Raw genomic sequence first — 19,961 nt, forward strand, 5'->3', positions numbered from 1 at the left:
TTTCATTGGTGCATATTTATGAAGTGGGTGAGCACATTGCAGCTGGGAACTTGTTTAGCTAGATTTGCTACCAAATCTGACATATTGTATAATTATACTTTTGCTAGCACAGCTATGCTGTTGCTAATTTGAATACCTTGCTAGGCAGGAGGCTTTCTACTTGCCCCCTTGGAAAACGTGTAGTTTGTAGACTGTGTAAATATGGCTTCAGACTTGTCAGACCTGGCAATTGAGTGGTATTTCTAACAATTTGAGCTGAAGTACGGTCATGGATCTTTTAGTAACCTGTCATACAGCCCCATGCTTGTCCAACATGAAAGCGTGGGGGACAACTTGAAACATGGTTGTACAGGTGACTGTGACTTTGAAATGTGGTTTCATTCATATATTGGGAAATGATGTATTTTACTTTCTTGTTGTTTTTGCTGTTCTGCCTGTGCAGGAGTAATAGTATAGGGTTTTTTTTCACTTTTGTGGTTTGATTTGTGATTACACAAGAACAGATGAACTGAGAAAAATGGGTGGTTTCTTTAATTCAAATCAATCGGCTATGGATGCTATTTGTAATTCACTTTCTTTTTGCTACATATTATTTTAGGAGAATGAGAAGGGGGAAAAGTTGTGTATTTTAAGTGTGCTAACAAAAATTTGAAACTTGCCATAGATGGCCATCAAGGACAGTTCTGTGCATACATCATAGTTCATGTGGAAAATTTAATCCCTTGTATTTCCATGTTTAGATATTGCCAATGGCTCCAGTTCAGGAGGATACCGCCCCCCTCCCAGAACAAAAGAAGTGATCATCAATGGACAGACAGTGAAACTAAAATACTGTTTTACTTGCAAGATTTTCCGCCCACCTCGTGCCTCACATTGCAGCCTTTGTGATAACTGCGTAGGTGAGTAAAAAAAGATACGGCATTTGTTCAATTTAGTAGCTTATATATTGTTATACTTCTGATAAAAGAGAGAAAAGAATCAGAGTTAGTGACAAGATTACTCATGAGGTCACTTGCTGTGTTCATCCTTCTTTCCCACCAGCTCTGTTAAATGTTGAGAATTTTAGAGGAGGCCGAAGAGGAGGTTTGGCTTAACAGATAGTTGTTGTTAATCTAAGAAGGAAAAATATCTTCTGATGCATACATCTTTCCCGACCTGCTCCACAAGATGAAGAAGGCACCCAATTTAAATAGGGGTGTGTAGTATGTCCGTTGAGCTTCCCAGTGCAGACACAAGAACTCTCCTGGAGCTTCGGATTTGTTTCCTACACCAAACTACATTGAGGGCAAGGAGCTGCTTCTCCAGGTTGTTACTGTGAGGCACAGTTCCAGTGGTTAGGGCTTGCACTGTGACCAGAATATACACTGTAGGTGATTCTTAGCTTTGAACAGTTTTAAGACTATAAATTTTAAAGTCAGAATCCATGAGAAATTACTGGGCAAGCACAGTATTTTGAGAGTAAGTAGATGTTGTCAGGACCTATGGATATTTTGTAAGGATAGGACTTTTTTTTCTTTGACCATCTCATCTTTTTTCCTGACTGTTTTCTCTGGAGGGCAGAGAAGGTGTTTAAGATATGCCTGGATTTAAAAGCCAACCAAAAATAAAAAAAAAACCACAACAAAACACACCAATCAAATCTGAGTAGTTTCTAGTTAATTAGATCTCATTTAGAGTTTAGTGCAGCTGATTAGCACACTGTTGAGCCTGGATCTTACGCATTCAAGAAAATAACGTCGAAAGATGTATCCAGCTGAGAAATGTAATTGCAGCATTCAGCAGTGATATTTTTAGACATATAGCAGTTATTGGAAGAATTACAGTTTCATGTTTAGATGACAATCCTTTAGGGAGTACACTTAGATCAGAGTGCAAAGATTAGACTTTAGGCCCTATACAATTGATTGGTAACTGTAGATGGTTCCTTCAGTAAGTAGGTTTTTCTGATGTGTTAGAATTTCCTAAATGTTGTAAAAGCTGCTGAGCTTGGCAAGTAGGGATATTTATTAATTGAGCTTGACACATTTTCAGAAAAATATGTCAGATGTGAAATCTAGACATCAGTGTTGTGATATTGCTCAGCAAACCTGATAATGGGAAAATGCAGTTGTTGACCAGTACAGTAAATAAAAGGTAAAGACTGTTGTCTTTACTAAGAGTGCATAAATAAGAGCACCTCTCACGCATACATCTTGGAGATTATTTATAAATAATATTTCAGGGTTTTTTAATAAATTGGTACAAAGTTTTTTTTTTCTACAGGTAATCTGTAATCTGACTGTGTTCTTTTCATACTAAATTTGGAAGACCTACTCTGTGAGACATACAATTAGTGATGGCAGGGGAAGCAATTTAAACAATCTTTGTCATCACATTATGTCTGTGATGAACCAACATATGTGAATTATTATGAGCGTATATCAGAAAAGTCTGTGAGGAAATGACAGACAGAAGTGGTGATTGTATCCAAGACGGTTAGTCTTTTCTGCTCATAAGATAGGTAGGATCATTGTAATTTCCTCTTGCACTTTTTAAAATGTGAAGTTATTTATTTTAAAATAATTGCATCCATTTATTGGAATGAATTCTCTGTGGTTTTTCTCCTCAGCATTTATAATGGTGATTACAGTAAACTATTACTTTTTCTGGGCACATTGTGTAGTACTTTTGTTTCCTGGTTAGCTACAGCTATTTGTCATGTAAATATTCAGGAGTATTGAATACAAAAACTGAAACCTAAAATACCTGCAGCTAATTTTCTGTAAGAACTAGATGTTAAGAAAATTGAATTGCTCATGAACTTGTGGAAAACTCAACGGTCTAAGATCTCACATCTTATCAGAATGTGTTACGCAGTTTACCACTGCTCTTAAGTTAGGATTGTCTATATGATGATCCTTTTGTTTAATTTGAGTTTGAGAATAAATCTTATAAAAGAAATAAGTGTGCCACTATCATTTGCTAGTTCCTTACTGATGTAACTAAACCAGTGCAAAAATACTCTTAACTTCACCCACTTATGGATACATAAGTAACTTACAGTTGCAACTTGCTACCAATATGGTTATGTGTTCCTTTTTACCGTGTAGTGCCTGAAGCTTTTGCTGTGTAAACTAAGTACAGAGACTATGTGCTACAGGAATGCAGTCTTTCTTTGAACCGGCACCCATGGCGAAGAAAGAAAAAAAGTATAATACTTTTACCTAGAGGTGGTGTATGACACTGGGCAAATTAATGCAGTGTGAAAGAGAGGTTCTTTCATTCTGTATTTTCTATCGATGCTTTTAATTCAGTAAGGAATCCTTAGCAGCATTTTAAATATGTGAGTACATATAAAAAAATTAGTAATTGTTATTTGAATTATTTCTAACTTTCTAGTTGTCTAGTAAGCATATGTTACTTAATCTTGTTTTTTATTCTCATTTCATCACTATTTTTTAAAATAAATGGCTATGTAGTATATTTAGAGAAAAAATATGAAAAAATAGCTTAAAAAAACCCCAGAACACTAAACTAATTTGAGTTCTACCCATAGCAATTCTTCAAACTCCTTTAGCTTTACAATATTTTTCACAGTAGTAGCCAGAAAAATCTTCATTTTACAGGCAAATGTCATTTGTTGCATTTATTTAATACCTTCAAAAATTGGGTTGAATAAGCGTCCCCTGAGGCAGATACCTTGGGTGTGTTCTTGACTTGTTTCTTCAACTGTCTTTGATAATGGGAGTTAGTAGTTAGCCCCTCAAGGGTTTGCTGTGTACTGTTATGTTGCTTAAAAACTATACATGAATTTAAAATAATGTGCACATAAACACAAGACATAAAGACTTGAAAAAAGAATAACCACACCAGACACAAATTCAGAGCTCAAGCTAGCTATTGCTGGGTTTCGGCAAGAGGTTTAGATTGCACTGTGTGATGCCAGTGAGAAGCCAGTGATTAGGCTTGCTTCTGAAATGACCAAATGACTTTTTAAAATTTTTTTTTTGGTCATTTCAACATCAACTGTGTAACTTTTTTTGTTTGGTTTTAATAAGTAGTTTTTGTCTTGTTTAATTCGATTTCTGTAATAAAAGCTGAACAAGAAGCAGCGAACTATTTCCAAACAATATATATAAATATTGTACCAAGTGACTAATGAAAAACACTAGTGATTAGCAAGCAGTAAATCACCTTAGTCCAATAATCTAAATGTCTAAAGCCTTCTTTGCATTGGCATACCATGGTTTTGCTTACCAAGCGAAGTAACTAATTTAGATTAAGTCAAAAATCCAGTATGGAGGAAGAAGAGATCCACCATTTATATTAATCCAAGAGAATATGGCCTTTTTATTTGTTTCAAACTCTGTATATCGTAAATTTGTATGTGACTGATGGATGATGATAGATTCTCTCCTCCAGTTCCACTGTGTTTCTTTCAACACGATTTTTAATTTTTTTACAGAAGATTCAAAGCTCAGATTTTTGAAACTGATGCCACAACTTAACTTCGAAAGGTTTAGTATGATTTTTCAGAGATCGCCCATGCACGTGGCACACTGAGCTAGACCCAAGCTTTGGTTCGTGCAGTAGCCCCTTTCCCACCATGGCCAGAGCAGGTCCCTAGGGAAGAATGGGAAAGAGGGCGAGCGTGCGGGGATGCTTCCTGCTGAATATTCTCACGCTCTCAGGAATTTTCAGCATAGGCCTTCTTCAGCCCTAGGAAGTTATCTTTTTTTTTTTTTTTTTTTTTTGATAGCTCTTGATGGATGCTAGTTGGACTTCTTTGTACCCAGTATAAACCTTTCGAGATGGGGAACCTGGATGCCAGTGGCTGAAGGCACATATACCGTACTGTCATTTTCTGTTGATGTTTCTGTTTTGTGTAGGAGACAGGATTCCTCTCACTTTTAAGTCTGATTGATTTTTATGTAGAACCTAAACATGAGAACAAGTGTCAAGATTTTGACAGAAGTTTTGACAGAAAATATGCTGTATTAGAAGCCAATAGACATCTCCTTTCTGGTTAAATCATTGCTTCTGTAAAGCACTTCTGCCAGGCAATTGTTGGCATTGTCTTTTGATCTTGACTGGACTACTTCATTATTTTGAAAATACAATGTGTTATGTACCCAGCAGTGTGCCAAACAGCAGAATTTGGATAAAATAATTTATTTTAAAAGTAGCTTCCCAGATTAGACAACAGTGTTGTGAATTTGTTTTTTGGGGAATTAATTATTAGAACACGTGTGACATATGACAAGTGCAATGTAAGACAAGGAGTGAGAATTATGAGTGTCTTCTGGGAGAAGCTCTTCTGTAGAGTCACTCCAGATACCAGCATCTTCCAGCCTGGAGAACACAAATTACTTGAAAAACAGGCTGGGAGGTGGCATAGTAACTGTTTGGTTTTAGTAACACTGACACTCTCTGAGAGTTATTTTCCCAGGTCTTTGTGGTCCTTTATAATCAGTGTGTATTTACTTTATGTCAGGACTTTGCTTTACTTGGATTTAATTCTATTCTGTAGCATCTCCCTTCATTACCTTATTGCTTCCCTTTTTGCTGTTGATTCCTTTTAATGACCTTTGCCTATTTATTTCCTTACATTTCCTGCAATGGAATATAATTTTCACTTCATTTTGGGGCCTGATTTTGAACCTGTTACACCTTAGCTTCATGTCTCTTGAGTGACTCTTTAGCTAAACAGTTAAACTACAAAGTTAGCTGCTATGTCCTTTTTTTTTCTTGTGGGTTTTTTCCCAGTTTTTATATGTGAGAAATGGCATTCGCTCTTTTTGTTGGTGCTACCTTTTTGGGGCACTCAAAGAAACTGCCAAACGAAATACACACCAGTACTTACAGATACATTATTTGTTTATGATTGCGCCATCTATATACTAGGTGTAGTTTAGAAATTCAGGGAGTATAGCATGTGGGTCAAAGAGGTTTTAAAGTCTAAGCCAAAGCACTGGGAAATATGGCAGAAAATGTCTTTAAAAAATATAATCGTATTATAAGTTACTTCAGAGAGAGGTTTCAGCTTATGTATTGCTCTGCATATAAAAAAAAGCAGAGATGATCAGAGTACCTGTTAGGGTAGTTCTGTTCCTCAGATGTCAGAATAAAAACTGAAGAGATAAATTACCAGGAAAAAAATTTTAAAATACATATATAAAAAAATTAGAAACCTAAGAAAATAAACTAATATTTACATTAGGTGCAATAAAAATTTTAAAGATAGTCAAGGAATTCAAAGGCAGATACAAGGCAGCAACAGTGTGTAAAAACAAAACAACCAAAAAAATGTACTTTCATGTAGAAAATGGAAGAATAAAGCCATGAACTTTGTGGGTGCTGATACCTGGTAGGGATACCACATTTCCCCTAGGGACGAGTTAGATTTTTTTAACTCTTTACTTCCATTGTTTGGTGTGTCTGGTGGTTTTTTGCTTCCCAGTGTGTGAAAGTGCTGAATTGACAAGAACAGATATTGTAGGAGAGAAAGATTTTTAAGCAGAAAGGTCCTTTGCTTGTACACTCTTTGTGCCTATCAAAGAACAGTGGTTCTAAGCTGCTGCTGCTGCCTTTGCAAATGTCACCGTTAACGTGCATACAGTCAAAGGAATTTGTTGTTAACTCGTCAACATTTATAATTGGAGGTAGCAGAGAAGTGAGCTATGTGACAATACAGCTTAATTACTGTGAGCTATCCTAGGGCAATGTCTGGATGTTTTCTAATAAAACAGTTGCTATTTTTATTAACAAAATTAAGCATGTTTCTTTTCTTTTTGTGAATAACATCAGTCTGCCACTCTTGAAGTTGCAACTGATTTTCTTAAATAAAAAAACAAAACCACTAAACAAAACACCTGAATAGCTTAGCTGCCTGGGACAGTATTTAGACAATCATGAGTGAAATATTTATTTGTTGAGAAGCCCTTGTGTTATCATTTCTTACTGACTCTTTGTTGTAAATATCCATGCACTTGTTTAATTTATTTCATTAGTGGAGGCCCATCTTTCCCCATATTACTTTGCTTTTTCAGTTTGCATCATCTTGTAGAGATTAGTGTAGTGTCCAGAATGTAGTCTGGAGTAAACATTTGGTGAGTGTCTCCGAAATACAAACTTGAGGCTGGAAGGCTGGTTCTGTGCCATTTGGCTTTGTTGGGTTGTTTTGATTTGGAATCACAAAAGAAGTGAAGCTTGGCAATTTAAAGGATCCATTGTGCATTGTCCATAACAGATGTTCTAAAATAACATCATCATGCATATAAATGTCACTTGAAATCAGTCTTTTGTTATTCACCATTTTTTTCATATGAATTTCTACTCTGATATCGTACCACAAAAGCAACAGCAAAGGCATTGCCAGGGACATGACTGTCACACCGGTGAGTGTTACGTAAGTTAAACTGATCCATATATTTGATTGCTGTTGTCAATTGATGGCAAGTCCCATCAATGCTTTTTAAAATATACTTAAATAAACAATTTTCTTAGGAGTGATTACTTAAGTCAGTGGAACTGAACATCTGAGCTAAGGACAGTTTTTCTGAATATGCTGTGAATATCAGATACAAGATTTTTATTAATTATATTAAATTATCAATCATTCTGAACAGACTGGAAAGGATTTAATGCTATGGTTATATTGGCTTTTGTGCATGCGTACATGAGACTATTGGGATTGAACTGCTATATCTTAGAAAATATATGCTTTTTGTAATAAAAAGTATTCCTTACACGGACTTTCAAAAACCTTATTTGTTTTCCTAAATATTTCAAGAGCAACCAAATTCTGAAAGTACCATTTGTCATAAAAAATAGCAAGTCAAGAAACCTGAATAGATGTGGTCATATCATGACATCATAGTCCTACAAAAAGCTGTAATTGTCATCATTACAAATATGTGCAGATGTGTCCTTATCTCTGCATAATTGTCCAGTTGTGCATCCAGGACAATGGACCTTGTAGTCCTATGTTGTACTGCTACTATCGAAAGTAATTTTGAGTAATGCTGGCCCAGTTGGTTGAGTTGTAATGTGACTTTTTGATTGGCACAAGATTTGAATAGCGAACTGTTGACTCTTCGCAGTCCTGGGATACATGATAAAATAAAGATGGTAGTATTTGGTGAATGCTTTAAGTTTGTGTCTTTGCCCTGCAACACTTTACAAGAATTGGAGAGAAGAATTAGCAAGTGAATTCCAATTTGTGCTCTTCAGAATCTGCTAGAATGTGACCTAGATATTTGAGACCTGCCTTCACATTAAGCTTTAGAAAGTGTACATTGGCATGCAGTGACTCAGTCAAGTAAAGGAAAAAAGATACAGTTCATAAATAATAACAGAGAATCACAAAGCGAACAGATGAGAAAAGCTGGAAACTGAAGGGCCAAGCTGGCCTACCAATGTTCGATGTTAAAATGCTTTTTTGTTCCTTATAAGTTATAAAGCTTTCATTAAATGTTTTGAAAGAGGAAGGAAAGCATTGAGGTCATTTTGTATCCTGTTTCCTGGAGTGTAGTGATTGAAAAATGGAAGCTGGACATTTAGGATTTGAAGAGTCTACATGCTGTGCTGTGGAAAAGTAAGAGGTTTGACTGGTCGGTTCTGAGCAGCAAGGAGCGTGCTTCAATGTGGCTTCTGAAGGAAACACTCTCCATCTGTAAGACCATTGCTAATTGAAAAGGCAAATGTTCCCAGTTTTGTTTTTATCTGAGATATCCAGCAATTAATGTTTCTTAAACAAGTTTTGAAATGTAAATTTTTCAGGAAAGGAAAAAAAAAAAGAAAAGAAAAATGTCTAAGTATGATGTAACTTGTATGTTCTTCTGTCATCCAGTCAGCATATATTATTAGGTGGGTGTTAATGAGACCACTGAGACATGCTGATAACTTGCTGCTTAAAGGAAGATAGTATTTGAATTTCATCCTCTTCTTTTTTTTTTTTATTCCACTTGTGTGATTCTCTCCTTTGTGCCTGTTCACACAGCCCTTAGTAACACACAGCCATTGGTATGTCAGTTTTTCTCACTAAGCAACGAACAAAATAATTCCATTTTTTCATTCCCGCCAGTTCAGGGAACTGACCTGACCCGTCAGCAGCTTAGATAATGGCAGAAGGAAGCGGGAGGAAGGGGCAGGAAAGGCTGCATGTGACCAGCTCTCTCACTGCTCCTGAGCTTTTAGATTGGCTTGATTATCTTGCAAAACCTCACCCTTTGGATTTGGTTATGAGGGTGCTAGCTATTCTCAGAAATCCAAAGTTGCTCATCTCTTGGGAAAGACTAGTAAAATAAAGTTGCAGGTTTACTGACAGCTCTTGAGGTTTCTTATCTCAGTGAAAATTAAGGTTTTCATAACATGAGATATACTTCTCTAAAATTTCTTCTGTTAAAGATGTGGGAGTCTCTCATTTTACAATTTATTGTTAAATTATACTTTTTAAAGGTAACAATAATGGATAGAAAGTTTTATCCACATTTTCCTGAGTAGCACTGTAGCAATGGTTTGGTTTTCTGTGGTCTTCACAGCAGCATTTTCAGTCTCCATTTACCCATCTCCTCTTTGCATTGGTATCACCTTATAAAACATTCACACATTTTCTCAGTCTTGTTTGTTTGCTTCATCTTTTGTTCTCAGACCCTGGAAAAAATAGTCAAAACTGGATTTCTCCTGCTTCTGAAAGGGTTGTTTCATCCCTTCTCTGGCTGTGTTTTCTCACTGCTTCACTTAGGCTGGCTTTGCTGTTTGTCTGATAGTGTGATGGAGCTTGTCAGCAACAGAAAATTAACCGTAGTTTTAAGTTCATTTCTCTTTGTCAACCAGCTCCCCACAGGGTAAAATGAACACCAGGCTTGGCCTAAGGATGGAGAGCTGTAAACACACAGGCAAGAGGTTGTCACAGGACTGCAAAGAGGGGAGAAGCGGGAACTGGTTTAGCAGTAGTTCTCAATTAGGCAGATACAGCTGCAATCTCATACCTTCCTGCTTTTGCTTAAAATTGAGTGCAGGCAGATGGTCTGTCACAACTTTCCTATCCATGGGGTGCTTTCATAGACAAACTTTTCAGCCCTTGAAGCTTTCTTCCTCCCTCATTAGGAGTTCCAATACACTTTTTATTAACAAGAGCTTACATTAGTAAAGTTCGGTTCTATTCATTTGCCTCAAACAACCTTGACACAAATGTGTGATTGAATACAGGAGCATGCTAACTCTATAATTTTAAACCGTAACTGCAGTCATCATCTCTAAACAGTCTATTATTCGTAGCAATCAATTGTATGTATATATGCTCTGCGTTTTAAGCTTACGACGTCTAGAATTCCCAGTTTTTCTCAGCATCCATAGTTTTTCATTTCTCAGTGGAGGCAGATCTTAATTTTGCTGCCAACATTGTCCAAGCCACATAGAGATGTCAGGCAGAGCTTCCTTTTCCAAATCGTTGGTTGTTCAGTTTGCAGGCATCTGGAATACCAGAGGTGAACCTTGAAATATTGTGGTATTTCCTCACGAATGCTTATTAAGCCATGTCTTTTTAAAAGGAAGAAGAAACAGCTCTTGATTTAAGAACAGTTTATATTTCTTAACAGCATTAGAAGTTTGTGCTTAGTATGTGTGTGTGTTCATTTTGTCTGGGTTGGCTGTTTTCTCTTGCATTAAAAGCAGAGCAGCTCACAAGCTGTAAGGCTTTTATTTTTTTTTTTTACATATTTGTGTTCTGCTGAGTAGAATAATCCCTTGCTTTTTAAGATACTGTTTTGTGGCATATACCATAATTGTCACATCCCTTTATATTTTGACTGAGTAAAATGAGGACCAGCTTATTAATTTGTGACACTTATGTAAACCCTTTAATACTTATCCTTTTTTATTAGAGTTGATTCATATTTAACACTGTAGGAGTATTTTTCAAATCTAGCCTTTTCTGTCTGTTTCTGCTTTACAGGCATCTTAGATAGTTACTTACCTTCACAATGATTGGTAAGGTAGTTTGAGAAAGCAGAGCCTTTCAGTTTACTGACAAAATTTGAAGACAGAAATTGGAGAGGAGTGACAAGTAGGCTGAAAATACCAAGTTGGTCTTCAGTAAGGAATATGTATGTGTGTGTATATACATGTGTATGTGTGTTTATAGGTAGGGATGTGTGTTTTTATGTTTGCATTTATCTGAACCGATCAAATAGATGTCTGCACATGTCTAAACATTGTTTCTTGACTAGAAACTGAGTTTTATGTTAGTATAATTTGTTGATTCTTGCTGTGTCAGCATAGAAGAGAATCAATGTGTATATGTGGAATTCATCTTCCAAAGACATGTCATAATTTTTTTTTCTGAGTCAGTAAGGTAAAAAAGTACTTTAGGATCATGGTCTTTTAAAGGTATTTTTCTTTGTGTTATTTGCTTGTGTGTTGTATTAGGTACCCATTAAATGAAGTAAAGTGTTTTTCAGAATGTAAGGACTCATTTAGAAGTACAAATGTTAAAATAAGCACTGTTCAAATGCAATGTCAGCTTATTTTGGGAATACAGCTGTAATGCACTGAATGAAGGTAATATTGCCTACCCTTTTAGATATCAGAGTGTTTAGTTCTTGGTGTTCTTAGCAGTACTCATTAAATCAAAGTATTTCTGAAGCCTTATCCTAACAAAGTTCAGCAACTTCACCTTGAATAGCCCCATTGGAATTTGAAACAGATTTATGAGAGAAACATGTGATCTGAGCAGCTGTCACGCAAAACCATTTTATAAAGCCCTGAAAGTCTGGTGAACTCCGAAATCTGTTGTGTATGTTGTTTCGACTTTTTTTTTTTTTTTTCTCTTTTTTTTTTTTTTTTGGGGGGTGGGGGATGAAGATAATACTAAATAAATCCTTCAAGGAAAACCTCTACTGTAGCTCTTTAACATAAAGCCATAACTAAAATAAACTGGTGTGCTTGGACAGATGTGCCTTTTTTAACATAGGGCATAAGGACTTCAACTTTATAGCTCGCCTTTCATGTGGAATTACAAATAGTCTGATATCGTGCGTCAATGGAGGCATAAAAGTCACAGAAAACAAAACAGAATTTGGACAAGGATCAGAGAGTAAGAGAGTCAGCATGAGAGCATGTGTCTTACGTTATGATCTTGGATTTGATTTAAAAAAATGTTAAATTCTGTCATTTTGTCAGCATAATCTCTCTAAAGGAAAGTTAGGAAGTGCTGGTTTGTTGTCTGACAATCGCTCTGTTTCTGTTGCCCGGAGTGCTGGGATGGGGAGGGGGTTCCGAGCTGTCCGGGGAGAAGCGGAGAGAACTGTTCCCTCTGCTGCTTCCCAGCGCTGGGGCATTTTCCCCATGTTGGGGACACTTGTTTCTGACCAGCCCTGGCCTGTTTCTGTCTTGCCAATGAGCTCATTTCTCAGGGAAATAATGGAAGAGATTTGGTATAAGAAAAAGAAGAGGGAGCATATAGTGCAAAGGATAACAGAGCATTCAGATGACATCCACCTATTTTTATACCATATGGTTTTCAGAAAATTTCTGCAAGATTGAATAGATTATTAAAAAAAAAAATCTTAATTTTAACATTTGAAAAATGATGTATGTGAATGATTTTGCTATTTTTAATGGGTTTATATAGCAGTGTCAACTCTAAGTAGAAAAATAGATGGTCTGGAATGGAGAATATTTTGAGTGAAGTAATAAATGGAAGTGGGAGGGCGTAAATATTTCGTATACCATGTTGCATGAGATGATAGTAGACATAAGTCAGAGGTGTGATCATGACAGATATAACTAAAACAACATCAAAAACTACAGTTTTGAGTAGAAGAGTCACTGGAAGAAAAAACCCTTATTCTGAAAAAAATAGAATACAATTGAGTTGATACTGCTCTATGTGACTGTATAAATACATGCTTATTAGTCTGATTATGCAATTTATCACAATGATGCTGTTAGTTCAACAGAAGCCAACCTCAGCTGTGCTTTGATTTCTTTAAAAGTTTCAAGGTTTCATTAAAATACTCCTTTTTTTTTTCTTTTCTATTTTTTCCTTTCTAAATAAGAATTTCTCTGTGGCTGATTTGCAAATGCCAGTTAAATCACAAGCTTTAATATGGAATTCAGAGAGCTTTTTTCAAATAAACAGCATTTTATTAATTGTTTTCCATTTTTTTTTCTTCTGCCTCTCATTTCAGAACGGTTTGATCACCACTGTCCCTGGGTAGGCAACTGTGTGGGGAAAAGAAACTACAGATTTTTTTATATGTTTATTTTATCTCTGTCCTTTCTGACAGTCTTTATATTTGCATTCGTTATCACCCACGTCATCCTTCGTAAGTATGCTGGTGAAATCAGATTATGTATGTAGCCATTTGCTTAAGTTTTTTATTTTTAAGTTAATCTTTTGATCATTCAGGGTTTGTTTATTTATTTATTTATTTGCCTTTTCTCTGAAGCTTCACAAACCCTAGTGAGTCCCATTCTATTCTATAGTAGACCCTGGTCATGTTAGTCATTGATCTAGCGCTGGCTTTATCTTAACGCAGTGTTAATTTTCTTTTTTTTTTTTTTTTGTCCTTTTATGGAGGATTTATTGGAAAAGCAGCACATGTGCTGTATGTTTAAGAATACAGATAGTATCCTTTTCCCAAAGGACTCCTGTGTGCTTTTTTAACTCTAAGTATGGGTCATTTGCCATCCAAATGGGTAAATTACTAGAAAATGCAATAGAACTATTTTTACACTTTCTGTTGTTTGCTGTTTAGTTTTACATCTTTCTCAACCCTATTTTTAACACAAGTTACTTTCATTTGCATACACTTTCTGAGAATGACCAGTTCATAATGGAGTGAAACAGACAAGCTGTATGAAGATGAATATTCAGGAGTTTGATTTTTGTTTTCTGAATAGGGTTTGAGGAGGGTATTATCAGGACTCTTTTGGGTACTGTCTTTTTTTTTCCGCACACTGGACAAATTTTGTTAGATCCTATATGATGATGATGTTCCAATTTATGGTGATAGGTTATATGTCTTTAAAGACCTTTTGCATGTTGTGGAATTTTTTTTTAACCCACTATCATTAGGAAGCTTAAGAGTGTTCTATCTTTTCACTAGTTATATAGGATATTGCCTTGAACAGTATTTCTTTAGTAATATTGGAAATGTGATCTTTTTATTTCTTTGTATTCTGTGTTACAATGGAAACTTGATAGAAGTAATAATTTCAGTTTATTACACATTTATAAAGCGAGCTTGATAATGGCGATAGTTAGAGACTGTTTTACCAAAAAATATGCCACATTGTGCTCGGTTTCCTAAATTGCTTACACTGTGCAGGGAAAAAAAGCAGAATTCCTGCTCTTACTTGTGCTTCACAAAAGAATGATAAGAGCACTGAGCAGCTCTCCTGTAGCTCAGAAATCTATCACGTGGGCAACAACTAGAGGCACTTAATTTTGAAGGAGTCTGGATCATCAGGTTGTTCTCACTGCCAGATGCAGCATGCGTAATACCAGTTGAAAGAGCAGAGAAAAGATGCACATATTGTTTAAAAAGGGAAAAGTAATTATTGGAAAGAGAACACTTTCCAATAGTACTTAAATCCTTGACATTTATTTGAGCATACATGAGTATATACATACACACCTCTTACAATTAAGAAGGAAGCATGTTTGGTTTTTTTTTCTGTCATCTTACTTTGCTGGAATTCAGTAGTTAAAAACATTACTAGCCTGACAACGTAAGGCTGCTTTTGAAGCTAGCTTACCTTTATTTCACAAATACTACAGTGCACTTTTTTCTTTAGTTTTCAGCATATAAGTTACAAATATTATGCAAATATTTCATGTTTTGTATGTCAAGTAGATTTATCCAGAGGATTTTAACTTCACAGTGTCAATACCTAATTCTAAGTATGAACTAGACAAAGGTCAGATCAATGAATTGTGACTCTATGTGGTTGAGAAGCACTTTGGCATTGTATAGGTGTTACAAATACTGTATAGTAAATGTTAAATGATGAATTATCTAAGTATATCAGCTGTAAAATATTCTTGCTATGAAGGTTTGTTTGCCTTGAATGAGACAGGAAAAACCTCCTTAGTTCTAAAGATTGGTCCTCAAAGGCAATGGGAGCAGGTATGAATTGTGATTAGTTCCTTGATGTTTGAGCTTCAAGCCCAACTTTCAAATTTATCTACCATAATCTTGACTGTGTCTGAAAAGAGTTATTTACAAATAAGGTTTTTAATCATATTGATCACTCTACTCTTTTTGTGCCTACCATGCTTCTATAAGTCCTTGTATCTACTTTTCTTATAGTTACCACTCAGCCATTTTTGTTCTATTTTGCAGCCCTGCAGTTCTGCAGCTGATGCTAAGCAGTAAGCAGGATTCTCAGTCACTTAGTGTGAACCTTTGCACTTGGCATAGATTGCTTTGTGTTGGTGTGTCTGAATAAAGTCTCAGTTTTTCAGCCTGCAACTATGATTTTCCTGGAGTGCTTCAGAGTCATCGATATGTATTTCCATAAATCCTGGCAAAATTCTTGATTCTAGAGGAAGTCCTGCTGACTTAGTCACTGCTGTTCTTAGCTTACTCAAAGATGATCCTACCGGGATTACCTTTATTCTAGATACCCTATGTTAGACTGATAGTTGTCTGACAATATTATTTTGGGAAGGGACTAAGAGAGATTTATAGCAACTTGTAGGCATTGACATTCAAAAAATTTTATAAAATCCTTTATGGTTCATGCTAATTGAGAATTTCCTTCTCTGACCTTGTTGGTTACATGGGGAACCTGTTTTGTTTATTTGTTTTTTCAAATCTGTTGAGACACATTTTTTAATATATCTTGCAAGCTGGCATTTTTATAATTTTTCATGGGCCTAATTGTGAAAAGATATGAAATGCATCTTAACTTTTTTGGTTTTTGTGGTCTGAGGCATTCATTGGAAATTTGCCCTTTTCAGGATTAAGAATATGTGCACATAATATTATTGAAGATGATAAAATTAATTTGTAAATAAGATACTTTCGAGGAATTGTCTTGCAATTGATTTTCTTCAATTTCCCTAAGCTCAACACATTTTCAGTACTAGTGTCTGTGTTGAGATTCACAGTGTTACTCAACTCTTTTTGAGGCATCAGTATTTCAACTGTTTGTTGCAGTGAGGAACCTTCCCCTTCTGATATTTTGGGAACTGCTTGGAAGAGTATGACCAGCAGTAGGGAATAGAGATCACACCTACCTGCTGTCATTGCCCTTAAGGATCCTAAAAATAGTAAGAAGGTAGGGAAAGTTCCATTAGTCTTGTGCCTGGAGGCTAAAAACCAGTTATGAGAGTCTGAAAAGAAAATAACGGTAGTAAAATAAAAGATAAGTAAATTTCAGTTTTTGGCAAACTGTAAAATTGATGAGGCAGGTCTAGGGAATACATATGTGTATATAAACACGTATACCTTTTTATTTTTTGTTTTCAAGACGAAATTCATTTCTCTTCATACAAATCTTCAGAAGAATTCAGTTAAGGGGAATATTTTTGTTGTGGGATGCATTTAAATAATTTAATTTATGCAGTAAAATGCAAACAATGTGCCTATAGCTATGTGATATTGAGTTCGTATCTACAAAATAATTAACTTGTTGCAATCAGCAAATTGTCAAATTACCCTTTTTGATTAATATCTCATGGTTGTGGAACTCCAGTGGATGCTTCTGCATCTCGAATTCATTGAATCATGTTGCTCTTGAGCTCTTTTCATATAGTAGATATTCCCTTACTTGTCCAGATGTGACAAGGACCTATTAGAAAAGCCTTCTGTGCAGGTGCAATAGGAGTAGGATTAGAGCCTAGAGAACTTTGACTGTTTCCAGAACAAAAGAGAATCTGAGATGAGCTGAGAATCTGGGTTTATAGAATAAGTTTTCCAAATCAAAAAGTAGCTTTGAAAAATAGTATTTCAAAATAAAAAAGTAGCTTATAATTTTGTTTTTGTATGATGTCTGAAAAGAACAAGGATAATCAGAAATCTTGTTCATGGGAAAGTATGCGTGTATCAGTTTGGTATGAGTGGGAAAATATCCTGCAGATTTTAGACCTGATAACTTACCCAAGATTTTTTTTCTGATGTTGCTGCTGAGCAACATATTCTCAGATTCATATTAGTAAATCTATTCTATGATTATTCAGTTGATCTTCAAATATTAATTGTGTTAACTATGGTGAAAACAGCCTGCAATCCAGTTTCCTACTCAGCTGGTATTTTTGGGTTCTGTTTCTACAGGTTCTCAACAAACAGGGTTCCTCAATGCCCTGAAGGACAGTCCTGCAAGATATCCTTTCACTGAAACAAATTGTAGATCTTGTTGCAAAATAACGTCTTGAGATGTGGTTTTGCTGTTTTCTTGCTGTTGTTGGCTATGTGCATTTGGGATTTCATCAGTTAATGATTTCATCACTTCCTGCACAGTAGGATTTATCAACACATGTTGGAAGTAGGCAAGAGACTATAGCCTGCAGTGGTTTTTTTATTCTTCTTTTGCAGAGTAGTATTTTTGACAAAAGTGTCGTTTCCCTGTGTAGTGGAAATACACTACACACATTTGTGGTGGAATTCATAAATATATATCATACTATACCCATGCTATGGTTTTATTTAAAATATTCAATAATTCTGCTTTTACAACTGATAGTATCCCAAATGGCTGATCTTGTCAGGATAGAAAAAATAGATTGTGGAGCAACTGAAGCCATAAGCTGTCCCTGCAGAATTCAATTCCTGAAAGTATTCTTATGTTGATTTCCTTGTTTTAGAGAAGTAATTTTCAAACATCAACTTCTGTTAAGTTATATTAAAGTATACACATGCACACACAGGGACTACTGTTGTTCAGCCTGGAGAAGACTCTGGGGAGACCTTGTTGTGGTCTTTTGATACATAAAGAAGTTTCATAAGAAAGACAGAGAGACGTTTTACCAGGACCTGTAGTGACAGGACAACAGTTTTAAACTGAAAGGGTAGATTTAGGTTGGCTATAGCAAAGAAAGATTTATAATGATGGTGGAGAGGCACAGGAACAGGCTGCCCAGAGAAGCTGTGGATGCCCCATCCCTGGTAGTGTTCAAGGCCAGGCTGGATGGGGCTTTGAGCAGCCTGGTCCAATGGAAGGTGTCCCTCCCCATGGCAGTGAGGTTGGAACTAGATGACCTTTAAAGGCTTCTTCTGTCCAAAAGTAGCTAACATAATTGAAAAAATAGGAAGCTGACATAACTTCTGTTTAGCTTCTTCCTTATATTTCTGCACAGACTTTAGGCTTCCCTCTCCTTGTGTGTGTGTTTTGAATGGCTTGTGTCTGAACAAGCAGTTTACAACTCTCACAAAGATACTATAAAATAATTCTTTCCTGTACTTGTGCCAAGGACAGGTCTTTTGTCCATTGTGCCTCACACAGTTTGCTCTTTTCCAGAGAAGAATATGAAGAACAAACTCTTACTCTCTCTTTCAGAGTTGTACGTAAAGACAGACATCTCTTTCCAGGTAGTTTTTCTAAGTGTCAAATTCTCCAAATTCTGCAGATACCTTTTTGTGTGTGTGTTTGTCAGGTAATGTCACTGAGCTGTAAACTCCCTTTTTAAACAAACCCACTCTTCAGAATTTTTTGGTACAGATAATTTTACAAAGCTCAAACTGTTCTAAATAGCACAATAGCTTCCGATTAAAGTAATTACAATCACTTGTTACAAAAGATGATTATTTCAAACTATTTTCAAACTGATAATAGCTTTCAGTTGTCCTTAAATCAAAGGTAATTGATTATGCATCTGAACAACGGATTGTTTATTCATAACTTGTATTTAGTGATGTGCTGCTTTAAAAGGCTCAGTTGTGCATCTTGTAGAAATGACTGGTTTGGTAGTGATATGTTGGACAATGTAATAGCTTGGTTACAATTCCTAACAGTAAAAAATGAAATTGTCCAAGTAGTGTTGGGAATGCTGCTTTACAGCAAGCCAGTCAATTCAGGCACAGAGAACATTGCCATTTCTATCTTGCTAACAATGCTGTGTAAGATAGCAAGGGAGTGTTATACCATATGCTAGTAAGCTAGGCTTTATGTTGAGAGTACATTGCTTTTTTGTGTTTGTTTTTTAATTAAGGGACTCAAGTTTAATTAATGGTGTCATGTTAATCTAACATAAACCACCCCTGCTGTTCTAGAGATCTTTTTTGATTTTGGTGTGGGGAACTGAAAGAAGTCTCTTTCTTGGGGAAATGAGTCCTTTTCAGTGTGGGGTTGAAACAGGCCTTGAACTCAAGGAAATTCCTTTTTTCTTTTTTTATTTCTTTTTTTTTTTTTTTAATTTTTTCCAGTAGGCATTACTATGTGGAGGGAAAAACTCGCATTTCAGGACCCATTTGAGTATGATCTTGGCAAGGAACATCCTGTCAGTGGTGTGCTGAGGTTGCAGGGATCCCTTTTCCCTCTCAGGTTCCTCTTGTCTGACCTGGTGATTCTTGCCATTATTCTTGGTGTGTAGATTCTACCCAACAGTACTTATCCACAACCTCCCTTATGATTTCTACCCTCTCAAAGCCCTGTTAGGTGGACTTGCATTGTGTGTTATGTTTTGGGGCTGTTTCCTTCTTTTACGCCTTTCTGAACCCTCTGCTGACAGCAGTCTGCTTCCTCATCCATCCTCCTTCATTCTCTTTGCTTTAGCTGTGGCTGTTGCACAGTCAACTGAGACTGAATTCCTGTCTTGTGTTGGTTTGACTCCACATCGTCTGAGGAGGAGAAGAGAGGGAAAGAGTAGTGAACATGCTGCTCAGCAAGGCACTTTGGTCATCCTGCTGCTTTTGGAGCAGATTTACCCAGAAAGCAAATGTCTCTTTTTTGGCTTTTTAACCACTCTGAGTGAAGGACATTTTAGGGGAAGTTATACAGATAATACAGATATTTCCCAGTTCATTAGGTGA

General features: G+C 36.1%; 1 protein-coding gene across 4 annotated transcripts in view; it reads left to right on the forward strand.

Moving 5' to 3' along the window:
- The window catches only part of ZDHHC14 (zinc finger DHHC-type palmitoyltransferase 14), a 109,270-nt gene that overhangs the window by 71,063 nt on the left and 18,246 nt on the right, over positions 1 to 19,961 (forward strand). For all 4 annotated transcript variants that reach the window (XM_065834757.2, XM_065834759.2, XM_065834758.2 and 1 more), the window contains exons 3-5: positions 741 to 899; positions 13,173 to 13,310; positions 17,268 to 17,316. In XM_065834757.2, the coding sequence (XP_065690829.1) occupies positions 741 to 899; positions 13,173 to 13,310; positions 17,268 to 17,316 (346 nt within the window). The remainder of the gene's footprint in view (positions 1 to 740; positions 900 to 13,172; positions 13,311 to 17,267; positions 17,317 to 19,961) is intronic.

This window comes from Patagioenas fasciata, chromosome 3 (genome assembly GCF_037038585.1).
Source record: "Patagioenas fasciata isolate bPatFas1 chromosome 3, bPatFas1.hap1, whole genome shotgun sequence".
Classification (NCBI taxonomy): domain Eukaryota; kingdom Metazoa; phylum Chordata; class Aves; order Columbiformes; family Columbidae; genus Patagioenas; species Patagioenas fasciata.